The sequence below is a fragment of the Eulemur rufifrons genome, chromosome 1 (assembly GCF_041146395.1).
Source record: "Eulemur rufifrons isolate Redbay chromosome 1, OSU_ERuf_1, whole genome shotgun sequence".
NCBI classification, from domain to species: domain Eukaryota; kingdom Metazoa; phylum Chordata; class Mammalia; order Primates; family Lemuridae; genus Eulemur; species Eulemur rufifrons.
In genome coordinates this window covers 93,840,125-93,867,615 of record NC_090983.1, presented here as the reverse complement: position 1 = coordinate 93,867,615, position 27,491 = coordinate 93,840,125, and the positions used below count along the sequence as shown (strand labels likewise).

At 35.8% G+C, this 27,491-nt stretch overlaps 1 protein-coding gene across 1 annotated transcript in view; it reads right to left on the bottom strand.

Annotated features, from left to right (window-relative positions):
* The window catches only part of PTPN4 (protein tyrosine phosphatase non-receptor type 4), a 187,462-nt gene that overhangs the window by 86,093 nt on the left and 73,878 nt on the right, over nt 1–27,491 (bottom strand). The window contains exon 3 of the mRNA XM_069461012.1: nt 11,922–12,029. Coding sequence (XP_069317113.1) covers nt 11,922–12,029 — 108 coding nt within the window. The remainder of the gene's footprint in view (nt 1–11,921; nt 12,030–27,491) is intronic.

Here is a 27,491-nt window from a genome sequence, read left to right as displayed (position 1 = left end):
GCACGTAACATTACTTCATTCCTTTTTATGGGCTGACATATGGGTTGTTTCTACCTTTTGGCTAAATGAGTAATAACATTATGAACATTTGTATACAAGTTGATGTGTGAACATACATTTTCAATTCTCTTGGGTATACGTCTAGGAGTGATATTGCTGGTTCATATGGTAACTCTTTTTGAGAAACTTCCAAATTATTTCCACAGTAGCTGCAGCTTTTTATATCCTTACCATCAATGTATAAGGGTTGCAATTTCTTTAAATCTTCATCAATATTAGCTTTTTAAAATTACAGCCATCCTAGTGAGAGTGCCATATGCCATTCCTTTTTTATTGCTGAATAATATTCCACACATATATACCTCATTTGGTTTATCTAGTCACTTCATGGGACATTTGAGTTGTTTCCACTTTTGAGCTATTATGAATCATGTTGCTAAGAACATCTGAGTACAAATTTTTGTGTATAGACATAATGTTTTGAAGCCCCTTGAGAATATAATGTAGGAGAATTGCTTACAGTAACTGTTTTGTTATATACTGAAAACAAGTATTATAAACCCTCAACTTTGTTCTTATATAAATGGGAGCCGAGATCACCACCGATATTTAGTCACAGACTATACTTTCTGTTCCAAGAACTGCTATATCAATTGGATTATTGTGATATATCTGAGAAAAGTTTCTTAACTGTCAGAAATACAATATATATGAATTTTAAATGCCACAATGTTTCACTAGAAACTAGTAACATCTAGTTAATACATGCCTATACATGCCTATACAGACTTAAAAATTATATATACATAAATGTATTTAATGGGCATGGTTTATATCTTTTACTTCATTCTAATTTTATTATTTTAAACTTTACTTATTTGCCCATTTTTGATTAATTATTTACTTAACAATGTGTTCTGGAGTCTTGCCATATCCACACAAATATTTCAACCTACTTAATAGATGCATAGTTAGTTTATGAGTAGATGTCCCATATGCATGTGTGTATATATATATATATATATATATTTTTTTTTTCTTTTTTTTAAAGAGGCAGGGTCTCACTATGGTTGCCCAGGTTGGAGTACAGTGGCTATTCACAGGCACAATCCCACTAATGATCAGCACAGGAGTTTTGACCTGCTTTATTTGAGATCTGGGCCAGTTCACCCCTTCTTAGAACCTGGTGGTCCTCCACTCCCAGGAGGCACCATACTTATGGTGAACTTAGTGCAGACACCCAATTGGCATACCACACTACAGCCCAGAAGTCCCCTGGCTCAATCAATCCTTCTTCCTGCTTCAGCCTTTCCAGTAGCTGTGATTATAAGCACCACCACGCCCACAGATGTCCCATACTTGATTCAACTATTCTCTTAGGATTGTTTCAGTTTTTTCCATTACTATCTCCTATTACAAATAATGCTGCAAGAGAAATTCCCCCATACAGTAAATTTTAAATTTTGATATATGCTGCCATTTGCCTTCCAAAAAGACTTTTTCACTTTACACTCTCATCAGTTGTATTAGAGATGCACTTTTTCCTCAGACTTTGCCAGAAATAGGTATTGGGAATCTTTACATTTTTGCTAATCTAGTATGCAAACAATGCTATCTCACTGTAATTTTATTTCACATATCTCTGATTTACTAGTAAGGCTGATATCCTGTTGTATGTTGGTCGTTAATACTTAGTCTTCTGTTCATGCTATCTCCTCATTTTTCTACTAGGTTATCTGTAGCAGCTCTTTTACATATTCTAGATTTTAATAATTTGTTATATATGTCATAAGTATTTCCCTCTAGTTAGTAGCTTGTATCTTTTAGTTTTCTTTAAAATATTTCTCATTGTTTATTCTAAATGTTATATAGTGAAATCTACCAGCATTTCCTTTATAAATACAGGGACTGTTGTTGCCTTGAACAATCATAACAAGCAAATATTTAAAAATTTCCATATTTTCATCTAACATTTTAATACTATTATTTCACATTTAAATTTATACTGGAATTCATTTTTGTACATGGTATCAATTAGGAATCTAAATATATTTTTTCCCAGCTTCAACCAAGTGTTCCAATACCTTTCCTGATTTGAATGCCACCATTATAATAAACTATGTTTTCATATAGCTAAAAATCTATTCTTAGGCTGTTTCTTGGCTTATGCCCATACTAATGACACATTAAATATTCTATCATCATATGGCATTTTTACATCTGCTAAGTTTTTTAATCTATATTTTACGTATCTGTGTTTATCCAGATTCTCTTCCAAATGAGGTTGAAGATCATATTGTCAAATCTACTCAATCCCCCCCAGAAATTCAGTTCAGATTCTGAACAAGTAACTGCATTGAATTTATCAACGAAATTGGAAGTAGTACTGAGATCTTTACAACACTGATTCTTCCTTATCATTAACATGGGATATGTCCATTTATTCATGTTTTCTACGGTCTCTTCCTGTGAAGATTTTTTATTTTTTAATTTTTTGGGGGAGGATGGGGGATTGTGAGGAGGAGTGTTCAGTTGCCTTGTTTGTTTTTGTTGAGACTGAGTCTCATTCTGTCACTCTGGGTAGAGTGCAGTGGCATCATTGTAGCTCACTGCAACCTCTGACACCTGAGCTCTAAGCGAACCTTCTGCCTCAACCTCCCGGGTTGCTGGAACTACCGGTGCCCACCCTAATGCCCAGCTGGGATTTTTTTTTTCTTTCTTTTTGGTAGAGATGGGGTCTCACTCTTGCTTAGGCTAGTCTCAAACTGCTGAGCTCAAGCACTCCTCCCACCTCGGCCTCCCAGAGTGCTATGAGGACAGGCGTGAGCCACCACGCCTGGCCTCTTCCTATAAAGTTTTATATTTTCTTCATATAGCTCTTGACACTCCTGCTTAAGTTTATTCCTAGATATTTAATGGATTTATGGGTTTTTTAAAAACCCTTAATTTGCTATTTTGCCAAATTATGTCTCCTAAATGGTATATAAAAAGGTACTGATATGTATTTTTTGAGCTTTAAAAGTCTTACTAGTTTTCAAATGATTCGTTTGAACTTCCAAGTTATATAATTATACTGCCAAGTAAAAATGAGCTCTCCTCCCCCTGACCACACTCCAACACACAAACAGCTTTATTCTGGGGGAAACTGTATCTGCTGCTCTCTGTTCAACTAGAAAAGAAAAGAGAAGCTTAGCCTTCTGGTTAGATTCTTCCACCAATCATGTCAACATTCAATCTTCTAAAAAATCCTTAAAATTTCTTGTCTGCTAATGGCAATTCATTATTCTCTATGTGCATGCATGTGTGAACTATTTGACATTGGAAAACAACCAAAAGTAGGCAGAAACAGGAGCAAAGTTTACCCCTGAAAAGCGGAAAAATGGCAAAAGGTGAAATTTATATGTTTGCAGTTTTTTGTCTGAGGGCAAGCTCAAATCCTGCATAAGGAGGAGGACAGCCTTACTGACTTGAGATGTCAGAAGACAGAGTTCAGGTTTGGCAGAATACCCAGAAAATTGAGGAGGAAATCCTGAAAGAGAGGACTCAGCAAAGACCATTAGCTCCAAAGTGTGCATAGTAATATAATCACATAGAGCTCCACTGTATAGACATACAGTAATTATTGTTCATCCCTTTGCTTACTGATGCACAATAAGGTTAATTCACGTTCGGCTATTATGAATAAAGCTACATAATTTGTATAGAAAGCTTTATGTGACATTTTCATTTCTCTTGGATAAAAAGCTAAAAGTGGGATTGCTGGGCAATATATAAGTATACATTAAATTTTATAAGAAACTGCCAAACCATTTTTCAAAATGATTATATCATTTTAAATATTCCTACAAGCAATTCTTTTTTTTTTTCATCGCCTTCCAGTTTATTTCCATGACAAACCAGCTACAAATTACATGAGATTTCATTGACAACATTCGTTTTTTAATCATTTTCCAGTCAATTTTATAAGTCAGGTATAAACAAAAGGTAATCTCTTCCCAGAAACATCTGCTAGGGTATTTATCCTACATAGTGCTTTCATTGACACATATTCACTCTCGATCATAGCAATTTTTAAATAGTTCATGTAACTTTTAAATAATTCATATAACTTTATCTTTCAGCATGGACACCTAAAGAAACATCAAATAAAACCCTTCAAATTTTTTCAAAGAAAATAGAAACAAAAACAAAAAGGGATTGTTCTAAGGAATAGTATATTCGAGCACTGTATTTCAGATACTCGGGAGGCAGGAGTGCATGTAAGCCTTCGAACCCTAATATATCTGTCTCCTAAGTCGAGTTTTTATTTGTAATGAGTCAGAACCCTTATGGCAATATTTTTTTTTTCCCTTTCTTCCCATAAGTATTTTTTTTTTTTTTATTTCATCTTGTTATGGGGGATACAGAATTGCAGGTTACATACGTTGCTCCTGTACCGCCTTTCCCCCCAAGTCAGAGCTCCAGGCGTGTCTGTTCCCCAGGTCGTGCACATTGCACCCATCATGAGGTATATATCCCTCCCTTCCCCACCCCCCCTTCCCGAGTCAGCACCTTCAAGTGTTACCACTCCCCAAACAGTGCGCAATGCACTCATTGTGTAGGCATACCCCCATCCCCTCCCCCGCCCCCCACCTCAGTCTGATATCCAATTGGTGTCGTTCCCAGATGTGTATTTAGGTGATGATCAGGGAAACCAATTTTCTGGTGAGTTCCTACAAGCAATTCTTATCAGTTATTCCACATCCTTGCCAATACTTGGTTATTGAAAGAATTTTTAACTATTCTAGTGGAAGTGCAGTGACACTTCATTGTGGTTTTACTTTGTACTTCCCTGATGCATTTGTAAGTATTTAGTAGATGTCCTTTATCATAGTGAAAAGGTTCCTTTCTTTTCCAAGTTTGTTGAGTTTTCATTATGAATGGATACTGAATTTTATTCTATGTAAATTATGACTCAATTACATTGATTAGGGACAAAACCCTACAGCTAAGAGGATATTTAATGGTGAAACACTGAGTACTCTTCAGATAAGGAACAAAACAAGGTATTCTGCTCCCATCACTTCTACCCACCATTGTCTTGGTGGTCTCAGCCAGCAATGAATGAAAAAATAATGAGAAAGACAAAAAGAATAAAGACTGGAAATGAAGAAGTCCCTATTGGCAAATGATACAGAAAAACCTAAGAAATCAATGAAAAGAAATACTAGCAGTAATGTATATTTAGCAAGGTCTCAGAATACAAAGTTAATATACAACCAACTATGTAAACTAAAAATAAGATTTTTTTTTTTAGTTTAAGCCCCTCCATCAACTGAACGGACCCCCTTCGGGCCAAGGAGACCCTAGAAAAATCTTAAAACTGAGTTCCCAGCCATGACAGAAAAGGGAGGTCAGACATGCCTCATTATAACTCACTGTCTCTTGGAGTTTAGACACAACATCCGACAAGCATTAATGTTAAAATAGAGATCATAAGTCTGACAAAACAGATTCTTTGTGACAATAAGATACTAAATTATAAATAGGACCCAAGACCATGCAATGTAAAAGTTAAGTCACACCTGCAGGCCATCAATCTGCTTAACAGATCACTTTGAGCCAGTATATTGTGGCTTGCTATATAATTAGCAGACCTCCTTAACTTAAAGCATTCCTTTCCACTAACTCTCAGCCTTTAGATAAAGCTTTTACTCCTTTAATCAACTGCAAATTAAACAATCTCTGACTTTAACATGTAAGCCCTCAGCTTCAAGATGTCCCACCCTTTTAGGCAAAACCAATGTATACCTTCCATGTATTGATTTATGATTTTATCTGTAATTCCTGACACCCTAAAATGTATAAAACCCAAAACCAAACTGTAACTCAACCTCCTCCGGCGCACTTTCTCAGGATCTCTTGAGATTGTGTAGCTCCAGGATGTGGTCAATCAGAATAAACCTCTTTAAATTATTTTACAGGGTTTGGTTTTTTCCCAAACTCTGTAAAATATTCAAACCCCTTGGATAACAATCGTATATCCTGGGGTGAAATTTGAAAAATTTTAGTTTGAGGTTAGTTTAAAATTTGAAAAAAATCAATGTAATTTACATATATAAATTTCTGTCATATATTTTCATGATAAGCTATGTAGAAAATCCTATGAAATTTATGAAAAGCTTCTAGAATTAATCAGTGAGTATAGGAAGGGTATAGAACACAAAATTGATGAACTAAGCCTATTTCTATAGGCTAGCAATAAATAATTAAAAACTGAAAAAGAAAGCCAACAATACTATTTGCATGTTTTTCATTCTACCAAGTTGCCAAAAACAGAACTTGAAGTATTAACTTTCATTTCTCTCTTTCCCTCATGAACTCCCTCACCCTTAATCAAATCAGTAAGTCCTGATGACTTTATCTCCTAATTTTCTCTAGCACTCATCTATTTTTCTTCATTCCCCACAACCAGCCACTACTACTGTTTCTAGTAACTTCATTATTTCAACAATCTCCCAAGTGTCTGCTGTAACCAGACTGACTAGCTACACTATAACCAGAGTCTAAAATAGAAGTCTCATATTAGTTGTACAAATAAATACATAGGTAAGTATAATCTTATCAGGGATTAAAAGGCACTTCATGATCTCATGTACAGCAGAAACCTCATTTCTTACCCTTCCTCTCTTCTTGCTCTATATACCAGCCATATTAGCATATTAATTGAAACTTTATTTCAATTACTCAAATTCAACATTACTGCCTCTTCACTCTGGATCTTTGCATATACTCCTGCTTCTTTCTGAAACACTTCTCCAGACCCCAGATCCCCTTGTCATTCCCTCCCAAAATGCAACAGAGTTAAAAGAGACCAAAAGCAAAAAATATTAGGTTATTAAGTATGAAAAGTCTGATTTCCTTAAGTACTAAATTTGACAGCTGATAGATATCTCTGACATTTCATTTTGACACTTCTTAGGGTTTTTTTTTTTTATTGTGAAGGTACATCCTCATTCTTTCAAATGTACGTTTTGACTTGTGATTATCTTTCAGGTTTTTTTTTGAGAGCAGTTTTTGTGAAACCACGGATAAGTCAAAAATTCGTGTTATTTTTTAATATGAGTTTCGTCGTGGAATCAATGCAGCACAGACAACTCAAAATATCAACCACATGTTTGGGAAGGCTGTGGCTAGTGAACATACAGTGTATCAATGGTGTGAGAAGTTCTGTTGTGGTGATTTTAATCTTGAAAATGAGCCACGTGGGAGACCTGAGACCAAGGTGGATAATGATGAGCTGAAAGCTGTAGTGGAAGCGAATCCATCTCAACCTACACGTGAATTAGCAGCAAAGTTTGAGGTTACTATTCCAACAATATTGGACCATTTGAAACAAATCAGCAAGGTAAAGAAGCTGGATAGATGGGTTCCCCAGGACTTAAACAAGCGTCAGAGGAGACAACGTCTGGAAGCTTGTCTTTTCTTTGTTGTCACAACATGAAGGCGAACTGTTTCTAAGCCGTTTTGTTACATGTGATTAGAAATGGATTCTTCTTTACAATCACAAGCATTCGGCACAATGGTTAGACGAAGTGCCTAAATGCAGTCCAAAATCAGATATTCATAAAAAAAGCTAATGATATCTATCTGGTGGTCCAGCGTTGGTATTATCCACTACAGCTTCATGAAACCTGGTCAATCTATGATAGCGGATGTTTACTGCAACCAATTGAATGAAATGCTGAGGATGGTTGCGATTAAGCAGCAGAGATTGGTCAACAGAGACAGGCCAATCCTCTTGCAAGACAACGCTCGACCACATGTTGCACAAACAATGCTGCTCAAACTACAGAGGCTGAACGTGGAAACTCTCTGTCATCTACCATATTCACCAGAACTCGCACCAACTGACTACCACTTCTTCCAGACTTTGGACCACTTCTTGCGAGGGAAAATACTCAGTTTTAAACAAGCTGTGGAAAACGCCTTTCATGATCTCACTGCCAGCCATTCTCCAGGTTTCTGTGCTGCTGGCATGAACAAGCTGCCATTAAGATAGCAAAACTGTGTCAATAATTTAGGTGCAAACTTTCATTAATTGTACTGCTTCCTGTATGAGAAACAAACTACACTTTTGATTCAAAATTGGACATTTCATATTTAATGACCTAAAAACATTTAACAGGCCACCAAAGATATGTAAGCAGCCTTCTGTATGATTCTCATCCAAGCTCCAGTTTAAAAACCACAAGGTTAGAGGTTATGAAAAGAGAAGGAAACCAGTAAAATATTATAACTACAACACAAAATATCAAAAGAATGAAACTGCAGAAAGATCAAGCCAAGAGTAATTGATATTCTACCCTCTGTCCTTCCAAAGGGTAGTATATTTCAATTTAGGGAGGAAGAAAATAAATGCACAGGAACAATGTAATCTCAAGGCTCTAATAAACAGCATGCTGATAAAGACCACTAAGGAAACTTTAACTGGTTATAAAATTAAAGAAATTATGCATAATGAATTATAACCACAATATTCACTATTTTCCTCATTCAACATTTACTGAATATTACTATTATACAAGACATTATACTAAAAGCTGAAGCTGTGATAAACAGGTTTTAAATTAAAGAAATTTCAAAAAAGTCAAAGCCTTACTGTAAGTAATTTTGTTTGTTGCACTGGAACTCATTACCAGGGAAGATTCTAAACAAAAGCATAGTCAAGAGCTATGGTTCTGTATTTGTTACATATAGTGTAACACCAAAAAGCTAGGTGCCTTTTTAATTTATGAATTATAAGTCCAACTAAATTAATTTCAATGTCTATGTGCCTAAAGCAACAGTTCTGATTCTCTAAAACTAATTATATAATATATAAAACATAGATACATGTGTATATATTTAATATAACAAAGATAAGCTTTAAGATTAAAAAACTCTGAACTAAACATAGATGAGAATTAATTCTTTTAGAATCTCATCAAATTCCTTTTGATCCCTAATGGTAATTTTATTGCATGGTTACCTCCTCTCCCTAGTAAGTTCACTGTCTTTGTAAACAGTGTGAATCCATATCACTTTCTCTTGGGGAGCAACATTGTGCAGCAGACAGAGCACACAGGCTCTGGAGTAAGAAAGATCTGAGTTCAAATCCTTTCTCAGCTACTTAACTAATCTATGTGTCATTAAACAAATTAGTTGATTTTGTAAGCATCAGTTTTTCATCTTTAAAACAATTTTAATGATACTTTCACCATAAGAGTATTGAAACATTTAGTTGATTAACAAATTCATGATAGTTCATAAATGATATGCCCTTTCTCCTTTCTCTTTTGAAGAATGGCATCCCTTTACTTTAGTCCATTAATTATCCTCAAGGTATTAATATAATTTCACATTGACAACTAGAAATGGGATACTACTTATAAGATTTGTCCTCTAAAGGTCCTTCCGTGGACACATTTTGACATCTCATGAAGCCTTCCAAATGTTTAAATACTAAAACTGCAGTGAAGTGAATGAGACTGGCATGGGGTGTTAGGAGATCCAGACTCTAGTTTCATTAATGCCAGGAAGTAGCTTGGGTTTTATCCCTTTGGATTTGGGATCATATCTCATGAAAAATGGAGGTGTTAAGACTAGATACTCTCTAAAGCCTCTTTGGGGTCTTTACAATTCTGTGATTCTAGCTTTTCTGGAAGAATTGTTCTGGATCATAAGCAACTGGACCCTTGGAATTACGAATATATTTTATTTGAAAAGATATGCTCAAGATAGAAAAGACAAAGTAAGAAAAAGTAGGAGCTAGAGAAAAGATCGACCCAGCTCAAAAATACCTGTTTCTGGTATTTTTCAGGTGTATATATATATATATATATACACACACACACACACACACACACACTATGGAATATTACTCAATCACGAGAAAGGATAAATTAAGAATTAAGGCCTTTTGCAACAATTTGGATGGAACTGGAGACCATCATCCTAAGTGAAGTATCTAAAGAATGGAAAAACAAACTCCATATGTACTTGCTATTAAATTGGAAGTAACAGATGAGCACACATGTGCAGAGAGGAAAGTACAACTCAGTGGAAATCACACAGGAGGGAGGGGCAAGGAGGGGATGGGCGAAAACCTACCTAACAGGTACAATGAATACTATCTAGGTGGTGGGCACATTTATAACCTTGACTCAAACAGAACAAAGGTGATCCATGTAACCAATAGCATTTGTACCCCCATAATATTTTGGGGGAAAGAAATGTCTTTTTGCATACAACTTTATGTAACACAATTTTTTTTTTTTTTTTTGAGGCAGGGTCTTGCTCTGTCTCGCAGGCTAGAGTGCAGTGGGGTCATTATAGGTCACGGTAACCTCAGACTCCTGGGCTTAAGTGATTGCAATTTTCCTACCTCACCCTCCTGGGACTACAGGTGCATGCCACCACATCCAGCTAATTTTTGTTATTTTTTGTAGAGATAGGGACTCACACTCCTGGCCTCAAGCAAACCTCCCACCATGGCCTCCCAAAGTGCTAGGATTATAAGTTTGGGCCACTGCACCCTGCCTAGAATTTTAATCTCTTACAGAATATATGATTTGAATAAAAGGTGCATCCTATTTTTCCATGGCTGGCTGGTAATACAAAATCAGTAAATGATGCCAAGAAAGTAAGTATTTAATGTTTCATATTTACTTCCCACTAAATAATCATTCACAGAACCAGGATCCCAACTATGAGAGAGAAATCAGCCTCCCAATTTTTCTAAACCACACAAAATATTTTCTTCAAAATGAACACTATTACACTAATCAAAAGGCCATCATTTTTTTCATAGAAGTCTCTCACTGTATAAACATAAATTTATGATGAAGTCAATCAGAATTTGCTGGTACATCCTTCATCTACGTTCATACTAAGTTATACTTCTTTAGTACATTTTATAGTGCTAATTGTCCAAGTAATCATTTCTATTATTCATCATGTGCTATCTTTTATTTCTATAATATGGTCTTTCCAATCAGAAAGAATCACGATCATAATTACTGAAGAATAAATAACAATCCGAGGAACTTAATGCCAAATAATTGTACAGCTCTGAAATTTAATCTCTATCTCATTTGAGAGGGTCTCTTTTGAAATTTGGAAAATTTACACTGAACAAATTTGGAGTTTTGGTTAGAAATAGCTTTTTCTAAATACCATATAAAACTTATTTTAGTGCAGACTAATTTATATAAGTCTTTTATACAAAATAAAAAGATATTTTAACCTTTATGCCCAGTTTTCTCTCTTTAAGAGGCATAAATTAGATTTGCTTTTCAATTGCCTGAGACATAATTAATAAAACTGGCACTAGCTGACTTACAATGATGAAAACCTTAAAGGCAATAACCTCTGTCAGATTAAAACATCAAGAAAAGGGGAACAAAGGCAAAAGAATAATCTCTATTCAATAAAGTGAAAAAAAAGCATTAAATCAGTGAACAAATCAGAAAGGACTTTATGTTTTATTTTATTTTATTTTATTTTTTTTGAGACAGAGTCTCACTCTGTTGCCCGGGCTAGAGTGAGTGCCGTGGCGTCAGTCTAGCTCACAGCAACCTCAAACTCCTGGGCTTAAGCGATCCTACTGCCTCAGCCTCCCGAGTAGCTGGGACTACAGGCACGCGCCACCATGCCCTGCTAATTTTTTGTATATATATATTTTAGTTGTCCATATAATTTCTTTCTATTTTTAGTAGAGACGGGGTCTCACTCCTGCTCAGGCTGGTCTCGAACTCCTGACCTCGAGCGATCCACCCGCCTCGGCCTCCCAGAGTGCTAGGATTACAGGCGTGAGCCACCGCGCCTGGCCAGAAAGGACTTTATATTTTAATGAGAGAGAAAAACTAAAATAAAAATGAAAGACAACAGCTTAAACTTACTGGGTTATCTGTGGAATCATCAGCAAACTGTAAACCAAAATAGTCTTGCTCAGTCAAATCAAGATGCTTGAAGACTATATCCAACAGAACTTGCCCCTGAGCATGTTTCTGGAAAAAAGATAAGACGAAATCAACTTTGATAGCCTATATACTTTATGGCTTTTTAACCTGATGACTTTTTCCCTTTTCTATTAAACTGGCAACTGCTTCCACTCAAATGACCTGGTTGAGAATAAAGACTTTACATGTGACACAGTATTTTTAAAGAACAATCTGACCTTAGGCAAACTGGTTTAGAGAGTACATAATAAACATGAAGATATAAAGAAACATTTAATTAAAAATGCTTTCCATTTCTGGCTATTATCATGGTATTTTTGTTATTTCATATTACTGCCACATTAACTCATATATATATCCATATCATTTTCTTATGCCTTTTAGTCTTATTTTTAAATTATGACTGGAAAGTGACACTTGACTAAATACAATTTAAAATACAATTTTGTGTAAAATAAATAATGCTTCGAAAAGGGAAACAAATGTAAAATTTTTGTAGCAAACTTGATAAAGGACTAATATTTTCATCACAAAAGCACATAGAGAACTTTAGAAAAGTATCTCATTTTAACCTCATACTAATTCTAACATGCAGGTATTATTATCCCTCATTTTTGTAAGAGTAAATAAAACTTCCCCAAGTTCCACAGCTACTAAATTGTGGTACAAAAGACATGATTAGATAATTTCCTAAAAAAGAAATAAAACTAATGAATAAAAACACAGAGAAATGATCAATATGTTCAGTAAAAAAAATGAAAATGGAAAATTATAATGACATGCCATTAGCAAATAATAAAAAAAAAATCCAGTGTGTAAGATAAAAAATACTTATTGCTGCTAACATTGTAGATAGATACCTGTTGGGAAAGCAATTTGCGGAAACAAGAGCAATAATAACATCAATTATTCTAGCATCCTAACCTAAGTATTAATAGCAAATAAAACCTAACTTTTGTGAAATAGCTATACATACCAATATGTTCACTACAGAGGTTTATTTTTGATGCATTTATGTGAGACGTATATTAGAAAAACATGTTCTATGGTTTGCGTTTGTCCCTGAGAATTCACATGCTGAAAATTTGGTCGTCGGCAATGTTGAGACTGGGTGACTTTGAGAGATGATTAGGTTGTTAAGAGGAACTAAGATAATTTTTTTTTTTTTTTTTTTTTAAAGAGGTCTTGCTACGTTGCTCAGGCTGGCCTTGCATTCCTGCTCCTGAGCTCAAGCAATCCTTCCGTCTCAGCCTCTCAAGTAGCTGGGACTACAGGCATGCACCATCCCACCCAGCAAGACTAGGTTAATTCTCTAGGGAGTGAGTTCTTGCTATCTCAGGACAAGATTAGCTATTGCAAGCAAGTGGTTCTAAAGTAAGGCCGCTCTTACTTTTATCCCTGTCTCATGCACCCACTTCCCCTTCTGCTTCTTTACCATGTCATGAGACAAGACACTCTCATCAGAAGCCAACTAGATGTGGCCACGCAATCTCGGGCTTCTAACCAAAATAAACCTTTCTTTATAAATTACCCAGTCTCAGGTATTCTGTTACAGCAACAGAAAATGGACTAAGACAACATGGTAGAGACTAGTAATATATTTTACCACCAAATTTTCCTCTCATTAGCTATAGCAGTACAGAAGCTTCCTGCTATGATTCAGAGCTGAAACAATAAGGACTTGCTTTTTTCATATAATTCAAAGTATAAGAGGCATAAAAGATGCCAGAGCTAGCTAATTTGGCAGATGAAAGACTTAATTAAGGACCAGGTTTTTTTCCATCACTCTCATCTGCATTCCACATGTTGGCTGTATTTGTGGGCCTTTATTTAGCAAGATGGTCATAGCAATTTCAACATTCATACCAATACATGACAATGTTCAAAAGAAAACCACCCTCTTTGTAAAAGTTACCTTACAAAGAGCTTCCCATCACATCTTACCGGTCAGAACTGGGTCAAACAGCTATTTGCAAAACTCATCAATGGCAGGAAGTTATGTGCTTCAAACTGTGCTTCTCAATGTTGGTCCCCATTCAAATCACCTGCAAATATCTTTTATATTGATGCAATCAACTTCCCCCATTCCTCTCTCATTCTGATTAAATTGGTCTGGGGAGGAGACCAAGTTTTAGTCTTTTAAAAAAGCTTATACAAAAAGGAGTAGATTCATTTCTTGCTATATCTCCAGTGAAGGGCAACTAAAAATTCTAGAAATACGAAAACAGATAAAAATTTTTAAAACTCTGAAAAGTGGAAAGAAGGTAGAGGCCTGGCTACAGACTTCTTTGAGTTTTCTTTTTATTGAGGTAAAATTCATGTAATATATCTGTATCCTCAGGCTCCGCATCTGCAACCAAATGCACTTATCTGTTGGATGAAAAACCTAGGATATTCAGGGCCAAATTTTTGTATACTCGGGTTCCTAGAACCAATCCCCCAAGGATACCAAGTGATAAATGTAATACCCATTAACCCTCCCTCAGGCCCACTGATCTACTTTCTGTTTCTATGGATTTATGTATTTTGGATATCTCATATAAATTGGAATCACACAATACAGTTGTCCAAGCACCTTTTGTTGAAGAAACTATACTCTCCCCATTGAATGTTCTTAGTAACTTTGTCAAAAATTAATCAACACTCATGCCTATCATCTTAGTACTTTGGGAGGCTGAGGCAGGAGGATCACTTCAGGCCAGGCATTCAAGACAAGCCTGGGCAACATAGTAAGATCCTGTCTCTACAAAAAAAATACTAAAAAAAAAATTTTTTAAAAAGAAAATCAATTGACCCTATGGGTTTATTTCTGGACTCTATACTTTGGATTTTCTTTTCACCTCCCATGTATCATAGACTTGGTATTGGGGAATCCTGTAACACAGAAATGCCAACAGATTCTAACAAATAGAGCCCAAGAAAAGCAGCCTTCTTTTGGAAAAGGACCAGGTAGCTGATTAGAACAGAAACCTCACCAACAACGCCAAACCCAATGGAAAAAACTGAACCCTTTAGTAAGCATTCTCGGAAATCAAGTAGGAAGCCCAGCCTGGTCTTCTACCCACTTCCAAGTTGTGCTTCATAATGGCTCCTCTAGGGTGGTTCTGAACTTCCACTTAGGCTTGTTGGCAGTAGGCAGTGCTTGGCTTCCCTCATTGAGTTGATGTTAACAGAAGCTGAAGGGGGAGCCTGGACTTTCACCACCACCATCACACAGCTGTAGTATGTGCTGTCTCCCAAACAGAGAAGAAGAAGATGTGATTTAGGAGAAGAGGTAGATGGAAAAACAGTTTGTTAAAAATTGAAATGAATTCCTAGACAGACACCCATAATGAACTACATGTGAAACTGACCAAAATTAAAAGGGCAAAAGGCATAAAAACTTAACTACAGTGTGGAATGCATTCTTAGTTTTCAGATAGATCTCCAGACAACTACACAGAAAGGAGACCAGAACAGCATTGAAAAGGTGCTGGAAACCAAATTCTCATTAGAATCAGAAACCACAAAAGTAGACCAGGACCTATATGCTACCAGGGTGACTCCCTGCTACAAAGAAAATTAAATACAATCCAAAGTCCCATAACATAATGCCCCAAACGTCCAAGACACTACCTAAAATCACTTATACCAAGAACTAGGAAAATCTTAACTAGAAAAAGAAACGACAACCAACAGATGCCAACACTGAGATGACTCAGATGTTGGAATTATCTGACAAAGATCTGGAAGCAGCCATCACAAAAATGTTTCAAAGAGCCATTATGGTTGCTGTTGAAAAGAAAAGTGGGAAAGAAAATAGAGTATTTCAGCAACTAAACAGAAGATACAAAAGAACCAAATGAAAATTATATAACTGAAAGATACAGTAACACAAATAAAAACTGACTGGATGGGCTCAATAGAAGAATGAAAGTGAGAAAGAAAAAAAAAATCAATGAACTTGAAGATAGATCAAAAGAAATTACCCAATATGAACAAAAGAGAGAAAATAGACTGGGGAGGGGAGAAGACCAAACTCTCAGCTTCAGAGATTTGTGGGACAAGAAAAAATTACGTAACATTAATTTCACTGGAGTCTCCAGAAGAAATGAGATTTTAAGTTGATAAAATAATCAAATATTTGAAGAAATTTTAGTCAAAATTTTTGTAAATTTGGCAAAAGGAAAAACACAGATTTAAGAAATCAAGTGAATCCCAAACAAAATGAATCCAAACAAATTTACCCTATGACACATCATAATCAAAATACTGAAAACTAGAAAAAAAAGAAACAAGAACAAAAAAAAAAGAAAAAGAAAAAGAAAATACTGAAAACACAAAGTAAAAATCTTGAAAGCAACTAGAAAAAAAGACATTATCTATAGGTAATGACAACTCAAATCAGAACGAATTTTTCATCTGCAATCACGAAAGCCAGGAGTGAAGTGTACAAAATTTTTCAAGTGCTGAAAAAAAACACCTTTCATTACAGCAGCCGTCCCAACCTTTTTGGCAGCAGGGACTGGTTTCATGGAAGACAATTTTTCCATGGACAGGGTAGGGAAACGCAGAGCTTATATGGTGATGTAGGGGACGGGGAGCAGCTATGCAGCTATAAATACAGACGAAGCTTCACTTGCTGGCTCTCCTACTGCTGTGTGGCCTGGTTCCTAAGTTCCATGGAGGGCAATTTTTCCACGGGAGGGGTAAGAGCTAGGTGGTGATGCATGGCCCAGTTCCTAAAAGACTGTGGACTGGCACCAGGCTGTAGCCTGGGGATTGGGGACCACGGCATTACAAAATTCTATGGCAATAGAAAATATTCTATAGAAATGAAGAGTAAATAATGACATTTTTAGTAAAATATAAGGCAATTTATTATCATAAGATCATTCCTAAAAGAATGCCTATAGGAAGTTCTCTAACCAGAAAGGAATAACATGAAGAAACTCTGAACAACAGAAAAGAGGAGCAATGAAATGGGAGAAATGAGGTAAATATAAAAGCCTATCCTTCTCTTCAAGCTTAAATTATGTTTGACGGTTAAAGCAAAACTTATAACTATCTGATGTGCTGCTCGATGTATACAGAAAAAATATGTAAGATAATTATATTATAATGCAGAAAAACCTATACAATTATAATTGTATTGCAAATGGGGAAGGTAAAGATACCTAAAGGTATATAGCTTTTCATATTTTACTCAAAGTGGTAAAATGTTAACAATACAGTATGAAAATTTATAAATGTACACTGTAATACCAAGGGCAACCACCAAAAAAAGCTACCCAAAGAGATACTCTCAAAGACACTACTACATGAAAATGGAATTCTAGAACATGTCCGCATAAGCTATAAGAAAAAATAATAAAACAGAGAAATGAAAAGCAGACCAAAGAGAAAATACATAATAAAGTAATAAATCAAGTAATAAATGGCAGAAAACCAGTAATAAAATGGCAGACTTAATTATACCAATAATTACATTAACTTAAGTAAATATACCAATTAGAGATTGGCAGAGTAGGGAGAAAAACTCATGACCCAACTATATAAAAGAAACTTATTTCAAATATAATGATGTAAGTTGAAAGCAAAGGGATTAAAAAAAAGATATGTCATGTAAACATAATTTTAAAACTTACCATAGGAAGTTCTCCAACCATAAAGGAAATAACATGAAGAAACTCCGAACAACAGAGTTGTTTTACTTCTGAAAGCAAGTAATTTTCCCAGGGACAAAGAAGTACATTACATAATGTTCATGAACAAAGGAACACAGCCAAGAAAACATGAAACAAAAATTAACAGAACTGGAAGAAAAGGCACAAATTTAACTAGGGATGCCAACACCCCTCTCAGCAATTACTAGAATTATTAAACAGAAAAATCAGCCAGGATAGAAAAGAACTCAACAATGTATCAATTAATAGGATCTAAATGACATTTCTAGAACAATCTTCTCAACAACAGCAGAATATATTAAATATACTCTTTTCAAGTGTCCATGGAACAGTCATAAGACAATTACTATCCTGGGTCATAAAACAAACCATATCAATTTAAAGATAACTGAAATCGTATAGTGTGCTCTGTGACCATAATGAAACGAAAATAGAAAACAGTAAGAGAAAGATAGGAGGAAAAATTTAGAAATTAAACAATTTTCAAGTAATCCACAGGACAAAGAGAACTCAGGAAATAAAAAACGCTGAACTAAAAGAAAACTGAAAATATCAAAATCTGTGGAATATAGTCAAAGCAGCAATGACAGGAAAATCTGTAAACCTAAATGCTTACATAAGAAAAAGGGAAGGTCTCAAATCAATAGTCTAAGCTTCCACCTAAAGAAAATTAGAAAAAGGGCAAAATGAACCAAAAGAAGGGAGTAATTAATACAGGTAAAAACAGAACTCTAAGTATTTGAAAACAAAAACCAGATAAAATCAGTGAAACAAAAATCTGGTCCTTTGAAAAGATCAATAACATTGACAAACCTCTAACAAGAAAGACTAACAAAAAAGAGAAGACATAAATCTCCAATTACAGAATTGAAACTGAGGATATCACTACACATTCCAAAACATTTACAAGGTAAGAGAATAAGAAAAATCCACCCACATAAATCTGACAACTTGGATGAAACAGACTAATTCCTCAGAAAGCAAAAACCTACTAAAATCCACCCAATATGATATAGATCATTTCATCAGCCATAAAATAATTTAGAAAACTGAAATCGTGGTTTTAAAATAAACCTCCCAATAAACAAAATCTCTTGGGCCTGATGATTTATGTCTACAAAATATTTAAATGACAATTAAGAAAAATTCTACTTAATCTTCCTCCAGAAAATAGTAGAGGGCAGAAAACCTCCCAACTTACTCTGTGAAACCAGGATTAGCCTGATACTCAAACCAGACAAAGATAGTACAAAAGAGAAAACTACACACCAATATATTCCTCATGGACATAGATGTAAAAATCTTCAACTAAATATCAGCAAATAGAATTAAGCAATATCTCAAAAGGATTATACACAATGACCAAATGGGGTCATTCCCAGAGATGCAAGGCTGGTTCAAAGCTCAAAAATCAATCAAGTGATGATATACAGGAAAGAGCTCCAAGGACCTGCTCCCAAGCAAAACACCTATTACTGATGAAAATTATAAAACAAAAACAAAAACAAAAAGCAAGAACCTAAAGTCTCAAGGAATTCTTCTGAGAGTCACACAACAAATAAAATAGCACTTACTCAAGAAAGCCTGCAAAATCTCAGTAAGAACAGTCTAAGTCTGTCACACTTGAGCCACAATCCACTCTCTCTCTCTCTCCCTCTCAGGCCAAAGCTCCACTCTGGGTTAAGTGTGGCCAGGAAGATGGTAATCCCTTACCACCACCCGCCCATCCTAGTCAAGGGATACGGGAGAGGCAAGCCACTAACATTTCTCATGCTTCCCAAAAATATGTTACAGCTTAAATCCCAGGGTGGTGTGGCAAAGAGGTAAAAAGGGAACTTTGCTCCACCCAACTCTCACAGAGTGAGACTCTACTTAAGTCACAGAAAGTCAAGAATACTGAGCCTCAACTGCCCTTGCCTCAGCTCACTCATTGAGCAGAAATTCCATGCTGGTCGAGGCAAGCCAAGTATACCAGAGGATACTGCTCCTACCTATTACCCAGCTTGTAAAGCAGGAGTGTCACTCCAAGAGAAGTAGACCACTCACTGTCCCCATCCCAGCTCCAGTGCAGTGGAGAAGCTGTGTTAAAGAGAGATAAGCCACAAAAGCAGAGTACTTTGAAGATTTTGGTGGTAAACAATTAAGAGGAGGCTGGTAGCTCTAAGATAGCAACAAGCTAAACCACAGGTCAGCTAGCTAGTTTATCAGAGATAACCATGGACTTAAGAAGATATGATAAACATGGTAAGAAGAGCCCTCCTGGGATTGCAACAAATCTCAAAGATTGGCCTCAGAAACTATCCCCTCAAAAGGGCCCAGATTTAACTGGATTAAGACCCTGGGACAATTTATGCCCTATTTTTTCATTAATGAAAACAATATAGCAATCAGACAACAATTATTGAAACCTAACAACTGCATGTGAAACTGACAGAGACAGTTAACCTAACAGAAAAATCAGGGAAGTAGACAAAGGAGAGCCCTGATAAACCACCGTCATCCCATGGTGAATGTGTGCATGTCCAAGGCGATGAACTCTGAGAAGCAACATCAAAGGCTTCGTACTGTGGGGGAAACACACTCTACTAAAACAGTTTAGTGAAATAACTGAAAAAATGGACAAGCAAATAACAAAATGACAAGCCTTGAAAGGCAGAGTCAGAGTAGTTACAATCTAAAATGTCCAGTTTACTGCTATAAACATTCAGGTACAGGTGTCATTTTGATATAATGACTTCTTTTCCTTTGGGTAAATACCTAGTAGTGAGATTGCTAGATTGAATGGTAAATCTACTTTTAGTTCTTTGAGGAATCTCCATACTGTTTTCCATAGGGGTTATACTAATTTACATTCCCCCCAACAGTGTTTAAGCCTTTCCTTTTCACTGCATCTGCACCAACATAATTGCAAAAGATAAGGAATCAACCAAGTGCCCATCAACTGATAACTGATGAATGGATTAAGAAAATGTGGTGTGTGTGTGTGTATACATATATATTTACATACACATATATACATATATATATATATATATATCATGGAGTACTACTCAGCCATAAAAAGGAATGAAATAATGTCTTTTGCAGCAACTTGGATGGAACTGGAGACCATTATCTTAAGTGAAGTATCTCAGGAAGGGAAAAACAAACACCTCATATTCTCATTTATAAGTGGAAGCTAAACAATGGGTATATATGGTCATAAAGTGGGGTAATGGACATTAGAAACTAAGAATGAGGAGGGTAGGTGAGGGATAAAAAATTACCTACTGGGCAAATGTACACTATATTGGTGATGGTACACTAAAAGCCCTGACTTTGGCATTATACAATTCCTCCATGTAATAAAAAACACTTGTACCCCTAAATCTATTGAAATAAAAATAAATAAAATGTCCAATTTAAACAAAAATATGTACAGGCCAAGAAACAGAAACAGAGGAAAAACTGTAGGCAACAGGAACTGCCTGTAAGAGGGCCTACATGTCAGACTGAAGAATACTTCAAAGCAGCCATTTAAAATATGTTCACAGAACTAAAAGGAAGCCATGCTTAAATAAGTAACAGAAGGTATGATGAGAATATCTCAACAGATACAGAATATAAAGAGACAGAAATTATAAAACAAAAACAAATGGTTTTTTATAAAAATAACTGAAAAGAAAAATGTACTACAGGGGCTTACCAGTCAGCTTGAACAGAATAAAGGATAAGCAAACTTGAAAGCAGACCAATAGATTATGTAACCCCAATAATAGAGAAAAATGAATGAAGAAGAATTAACAGAGCCTGAAAGGAATGTAAAACACCATTAAGCATACCAACATATGTATGACAGGCAGCTAGAGACAGAAGAAGTTATTCAAAGATACATGGGTGGGAACTTCCCAAATTTGATGAAAAATACTAATCTACTTGTGCAAATAGCTCCATGAACTTTAAGTACAATAAATGCAAAGAGATTTGCACCAAGAAACATTAGAGTAAAAATGCTGAAAAACAAAAAATATCTTGAAAGCATCAAAAGAAAAGTGACTCTTCACACACAAGGAAACCCCAAATAAGATGAACTGCTGACTTGTTATAAGAAACAGAAGCCAGAAGTCATCTGGATGACATATTTAAAGCAATGAAACAGACAAAAATATCAAGAATCTTGTACCCAGAACATCTTTCAAAAATGAAGCCAAAATAAAGACATTCATTCATCCCCACATAAACAAATACTGAGAAAATTTGCTGCCAGCACACCCACCCTACAAGAACTACTAAAGGAAGTTTTTTAGGCTGAAAGTAAGTGACCCCAGAGAGTAATATGAATTCACATGAAAAACCAATCAGCATCAGTACAGGTAAATATGTCACTATAAATGATAATATCTTGTCTTCTTTTTTTCCTAAACTGACTTATAAAGCTACTGTATAAAAACAATAGGTATATAATTGTATTGCTGGGCCTATAACATATAGAAATGAAATATATTTGACAATAACAACACAAAAGAGAGAGGGTAGGATCAAAGCTGTATTGGCCTAATGAAATGATATCAAATGGTAATTAGAATCCACAGGAAGAAATGAAAAGTACCAAACATGGTAAATGAGAAAGCTAATATATAAAATTCTATAAATATTAATACATACTTGTTCTCCTCTCTTCTCTCAGCTTCTTTAATAGACATAAAATCATATAAAGTAATAATTATAAAATATGTGTGTGTGTGTATAAAGAGAGAGAGAGAGAGAAAGAGAAAGAGGTAAGGCCTCAAATCTTCTCATCCCTGCTGGAGTGCAGTGGCGTCATCATAGCTCACTGTAACCTCAAACTCTTAGGCTAAAGTGATCCTCCTGCCTCGGCCTCCCAAGTAGCTGGGACGACAGGTGTACAACACCATGCCCAGCTAATTTTTAAATTTTCTGTGGAGATGAGGTCTTCCTGTGTTGCTGAGGTTGGTCTCAACCTTTTAATTTCAAGTGATCCTCCCACCTTGGCATCTCAGAGTGTTAGGATTATAGACATGAGCCACCACACCCAGCTCACAAAATATCTTTTTGAGTTTAACATATATACATGTAATATATATAAACATAATAGTACAAAAAAGGGAAGAGGAAATTGAGCTATATAAAGTAATATTTCTATATCTCACTGTAATTTAGTATAAGCTTGAAGTATTCTGATAAGTTAAGATATATCTGGTAAGTCCTAGACCAATCAGTAAGAAAATAACTCAAAAAATATATTGAAAAAAGTTGTTAAAGGAATTCATGTTACACAAGAACATATACACTTGATGCAAAAGAAAGCAATAAAGGAGGAAGAGAGGGGCAAAAAAGACATGAGTCATATAGAAAATAAAAAGTAAAATGGCACAAACATAAATCCAACTGTATTAATAACAATAATTGACATAAATAACAGTAACAAAAAAAAACCAATCAAAAGACAGAGACGATCCTCCTGCCTCAGCCTCCTGAGTAACTAGGAATACAGGCGCATGCCACCATGCCTGGCTAATTTTTCTATTTTTAGTAGAGACAAGGTCTCACTCTTGCTCACGCTGGTCTCGAACTCCTGACCTCAAGCAATCCTCTCACCTTGGCCTCCCAGAGTGCTAGGATTACAGGCATGAGCCACTGCACCCGGCCTAAACAAAATTTATGAAAACAATTTCTGATAAAATTAATATTCTCATGGGTTATTGTGTTGGAAAACGGGACTTGCGGGGAGGGCAGGGGAATGGAAACTAATTGAAACAAGTAATTTAATTATGATAAGGGAACCATAGAAAAGAGACCCTTAATTGATTGAAGAGTGCTAGGAAAACTTTCTTGGAATAAGGGAGTTTTAAGTTACAATTGAAGGATGAGTACAAGATGGCCAGGTTTGAAAGAGGGTGTTCCAGGCCGAGAATAAGTACATAAGAAGACTTACAGGCAAAAGGCAAAATTGAACTTTAAGAAACAGAGATTAATATAATGGCAAACTGTGGCCAGATCATATTAATATATGGCATTGTACAATGAAATGTAGATGTTACGAATAAAGACAAAGATCAATTAAGAGATTACTGTAGTGATATCAGCAAGGATAAGGAAGGTCTAAATTTGAGTGGTAAAAGAGGATGAAGTCAAATAAACCTAGTCGAAAAAGGCAGAATTGGCAAAAAGGAAACTGACCTTAGATAGGTAAGGGAGGGTAAGACATCAAGGATGATGCCTGATTTTCACTCACCAATAAAGGAAACAATATAAGAAATACTGCAGTCCTTGAGAAAAGTTCAGTTTCATGAACTGAATTTCAACTTTTTGAGTGCTTATGATCCAACCAAAGGAGGAAGAGTGGGAGATAGATAAAAAAAAAAAAAACCCAACAGAAAAAGGAATAAAAATAAATTTCTAATTTCTTACTGAAGCCTAATATAATGCTATTTGATCCGGTAGGCCTAATATGATGCTATTTGATCCAGTCCTTAATTTACTAATCTTGCACACCTCTCTGCTTACACATCCTTACCTAGCTACAGCCTCCCTGATTTTCCCAAACACACACTGAGCTTATTCACTACTCTTCCAACAGTCCTTCTCAGAGCTTGCTCTTTCAGTTTAGGACTCCACTCTACTGCCTCCTCATGACCACATATACTTCCCATCCCTCCATCTATTCCATCCTCTTATTATATCTTCATTTTATTCCTAGTTCTTATTATTACCAGACATATGTGTATGTTTATATAATATATGTCCCACACTACAAAGTAAGTTCCATAAAAACTGAATCTTATTAACTATTGGATCCCTAGAATCCAGAACACTGCCAAAAACACTTTGGTCACTCTTTAAGTATTTGTTGAATGAATAAACAATAAATGGATGAATGAATGATTTTCTGTTCCAGTAAGAAGTAATACAGGTTTAGGAGTCATAGGTATGATAAATGAAGCCATGAAGCAGATGAAATTGCCCAGGGTCAGAACAAAGAGTAAGAAAACAAGTAAAGGAGAACTCTGACATATACCAAAATTCCCAGCAGGCTGTCAAAGAAGGCAATCAAGAAATATTTGATCAGTTGAATAAGAGAATGAGTGAATGATAAAACAGCACATAGAGCTATTTATCTATCAATCAATCATCTATTTTTAAGAGATGGGGTCTTGCTCTGTTGCCCAGGCTAGAGTGCAGTGGTGCGATCATAACCCACTGCAACCCTCAACTCCTGGGCTCAAGCAATCCTTCTGCCTCCGCCTGCTGAGTAGCTGAGACTACAGGTATGTACCACCACACCTGGCTAATTTTTAAATTTTTTACAGAGACAGAGTCTCTCTATGTTGAGTTTATCTTGAACTCCTGGTCTCAAATTATCTTACCACCTTGGCCTCCCAAGGTGCTGGGATTACAGCTGTGAGCCACCCTGCTGGCCTACAATTTGAAAATTTATGTGCGTTTTAGTTCCTTTGCAGGTGTTGCTGATCCTTCAATTTTTCTTATCTCACAAGAAGATCAGTTAGAGAACAAAGCATTTGAGGGACTCTCTACAGCTCTAATGATAATACATCTATAGAGAAACTAACTTACTAGTAATTGTTTCTCTAAAAATGAAGAGACTATTCCTGACAGAACTTATTTAACTTTATCACTAAAATTTTAAGTCAGTAAAACTGCCAGGTAAAATCAAGATTTTTGTTGGCAGACCAAGTACAAAGAGAAATGTGTGAGACAAGTTTGTAGGAAAGACAAAGCAGCAGCTCTGTAGACCTACAGCAGGAGAAAATACTTTGAAAGGTAATCTGGCAAAATAGAAATAGTAAATACTCATGCTGAGTCCTTATTTGGCTAGTGTGTAGTCTTGGGTTGAACTTTTCTTTCCATGTAGGCCAGTTTCATTAACCCTAAACTGTAAGAAAGACTAGATCAGCAGTTCCAGAGCTACACTGTATTGTGCCTAAAACTCAGAGTATACTCAGGGGCTGATGTACTGGGGGAAAAAAGTCCAAGAAGGCCAAATTTGGGCTCTTGCTTGAACTACAGTAACTATAACTTGATCCATTACACACATATACACATATAAACATTTTTGTGTGTGTGCATGCATGCACATCTTCAATGCAAGAAAAGGATTCCTTTTTAAAAAATGTCTGAAACAACTAAACTAGACTAATCTCTGAGGTCCCTTCTGGCTCTAAGAATCCGTATTTCTAAAGATGCTCTCCTGAAGAAGGACAGAACTACTATTTTCCATACAAGGAAAAAACCCAATTATGTAATAGGTTAGGCAGGTCAGTAAGACTGGCTGTAGGAAAGAGTTCCCTCAATAATGTTTAGCCCAGAGGCACAGAACAGCTCTATTAGCAGTGACTGAAAGTCTTCAGGTCCTTATTAGAGTATGAATTTTGATGACCTCTCTGAATGAAGAATACATTACATCTTCATTGGGGGAGTGAAGATAATAATAAAGACAATACAAACTTTAAGTGACAACACATACGCACTGATTTTGTAAGGAAAGGAGGTTACTAACTAATGGATAATTTAAAATTCAGTAGTGGCTTAAGAAGTGGCAACAGATTCCTTTTTCTGTCCTGAAACCATTTATAAAACAGGAAGGGGAAAACCAAATAATACAGTACTTCAAATATAAAGTTTGGATTCTATAGTTGAAAAACTGAAAATTTTATCTATACAAACTTAGTGGAAAAGTTTTCCCATGCAGAAAAAGAGCCCTAAGAATAAGAGTTATGGCTAATAGCTAACAATTATTAACTTACTACTGCTCAGGACGGTTGTTAAGTGTACACATACTGACTCATTTGATCATCACAATGACCCTATGAGTTAGGTACTCTTTAAAGATGAAGGAAATAAGGCACAGGGAGATTACAGAGAGTTCTAAAACTGTGATCCCCAACCCCCAGGCCTCCGCCCAGTACCTGTTAGGAAATGAGCCCAGCATCATGGACTGAACTCTGCATCCTCCCACCCCCACCTGACCCCCTGTGGGTGTGTGGAAAAACTGTCTTCCATGAAACCAGTCCCTGGGGCCAAAAAGCTTGGAGACTGCTGTTCTAAAAGATCATACAGGTAGTAAGCGGCAGGGCTCACATTCTCTCCCAGGTCATCTAGCTCCAGAGTCTATACTTAGAGCCACTATATAATACTTTGCTTCAAAGAATTATTTTGCCTTTGTTAACAATGGAAGGTGATTTATATTTAGTCTTCCCATCTGAAAGGGAAATTATTTCAGCTGACAATATACAATTGCTTTCTATAGCTTATTTCAAAATATCAACTTCCTTATCCAGTAATATGGTAAACTAGATAATCTAGAAAGTCTGCAACAAAACTAGATGTGTTGAATAAAATGTAATAAATATTTTTTAATCACATCACTAAAGTGAAAAGAAATCTCCAGCATGCATTAGGAAGAAATAGAAGTTGGTTATAAACTCTGCTAGGGCTGCCATGGAAAGGCTTATTAAAGAACAAGTAATATAATGGGGAGGATGTGTGGATGGTTGCGGGGTAGCTGAAGGAAGAGACTTATTAAGCTAAAATAATTAAGACAATGTGAATCAGCATGAAGATAAGCCAAGAAACCATTAGAATAGGATAAAGAGCCCAGAAAACAGACCCACACAAACTTTATTTACAACAAAGTAGTACTGAAGAGCTGTGGGGGAAGGACGGTCCTTTTCAATAAGATGACAATAAGCCAACTGGATAGCCATATGGAAAGAATAAAACTTAATCAAAATCAAAACTTCATTATACCCCCAAATTACTTACAGATGGATTACAAAGATTAACAACAGACAAACCTCTGACAAGACCAAATAAGAACAATGAA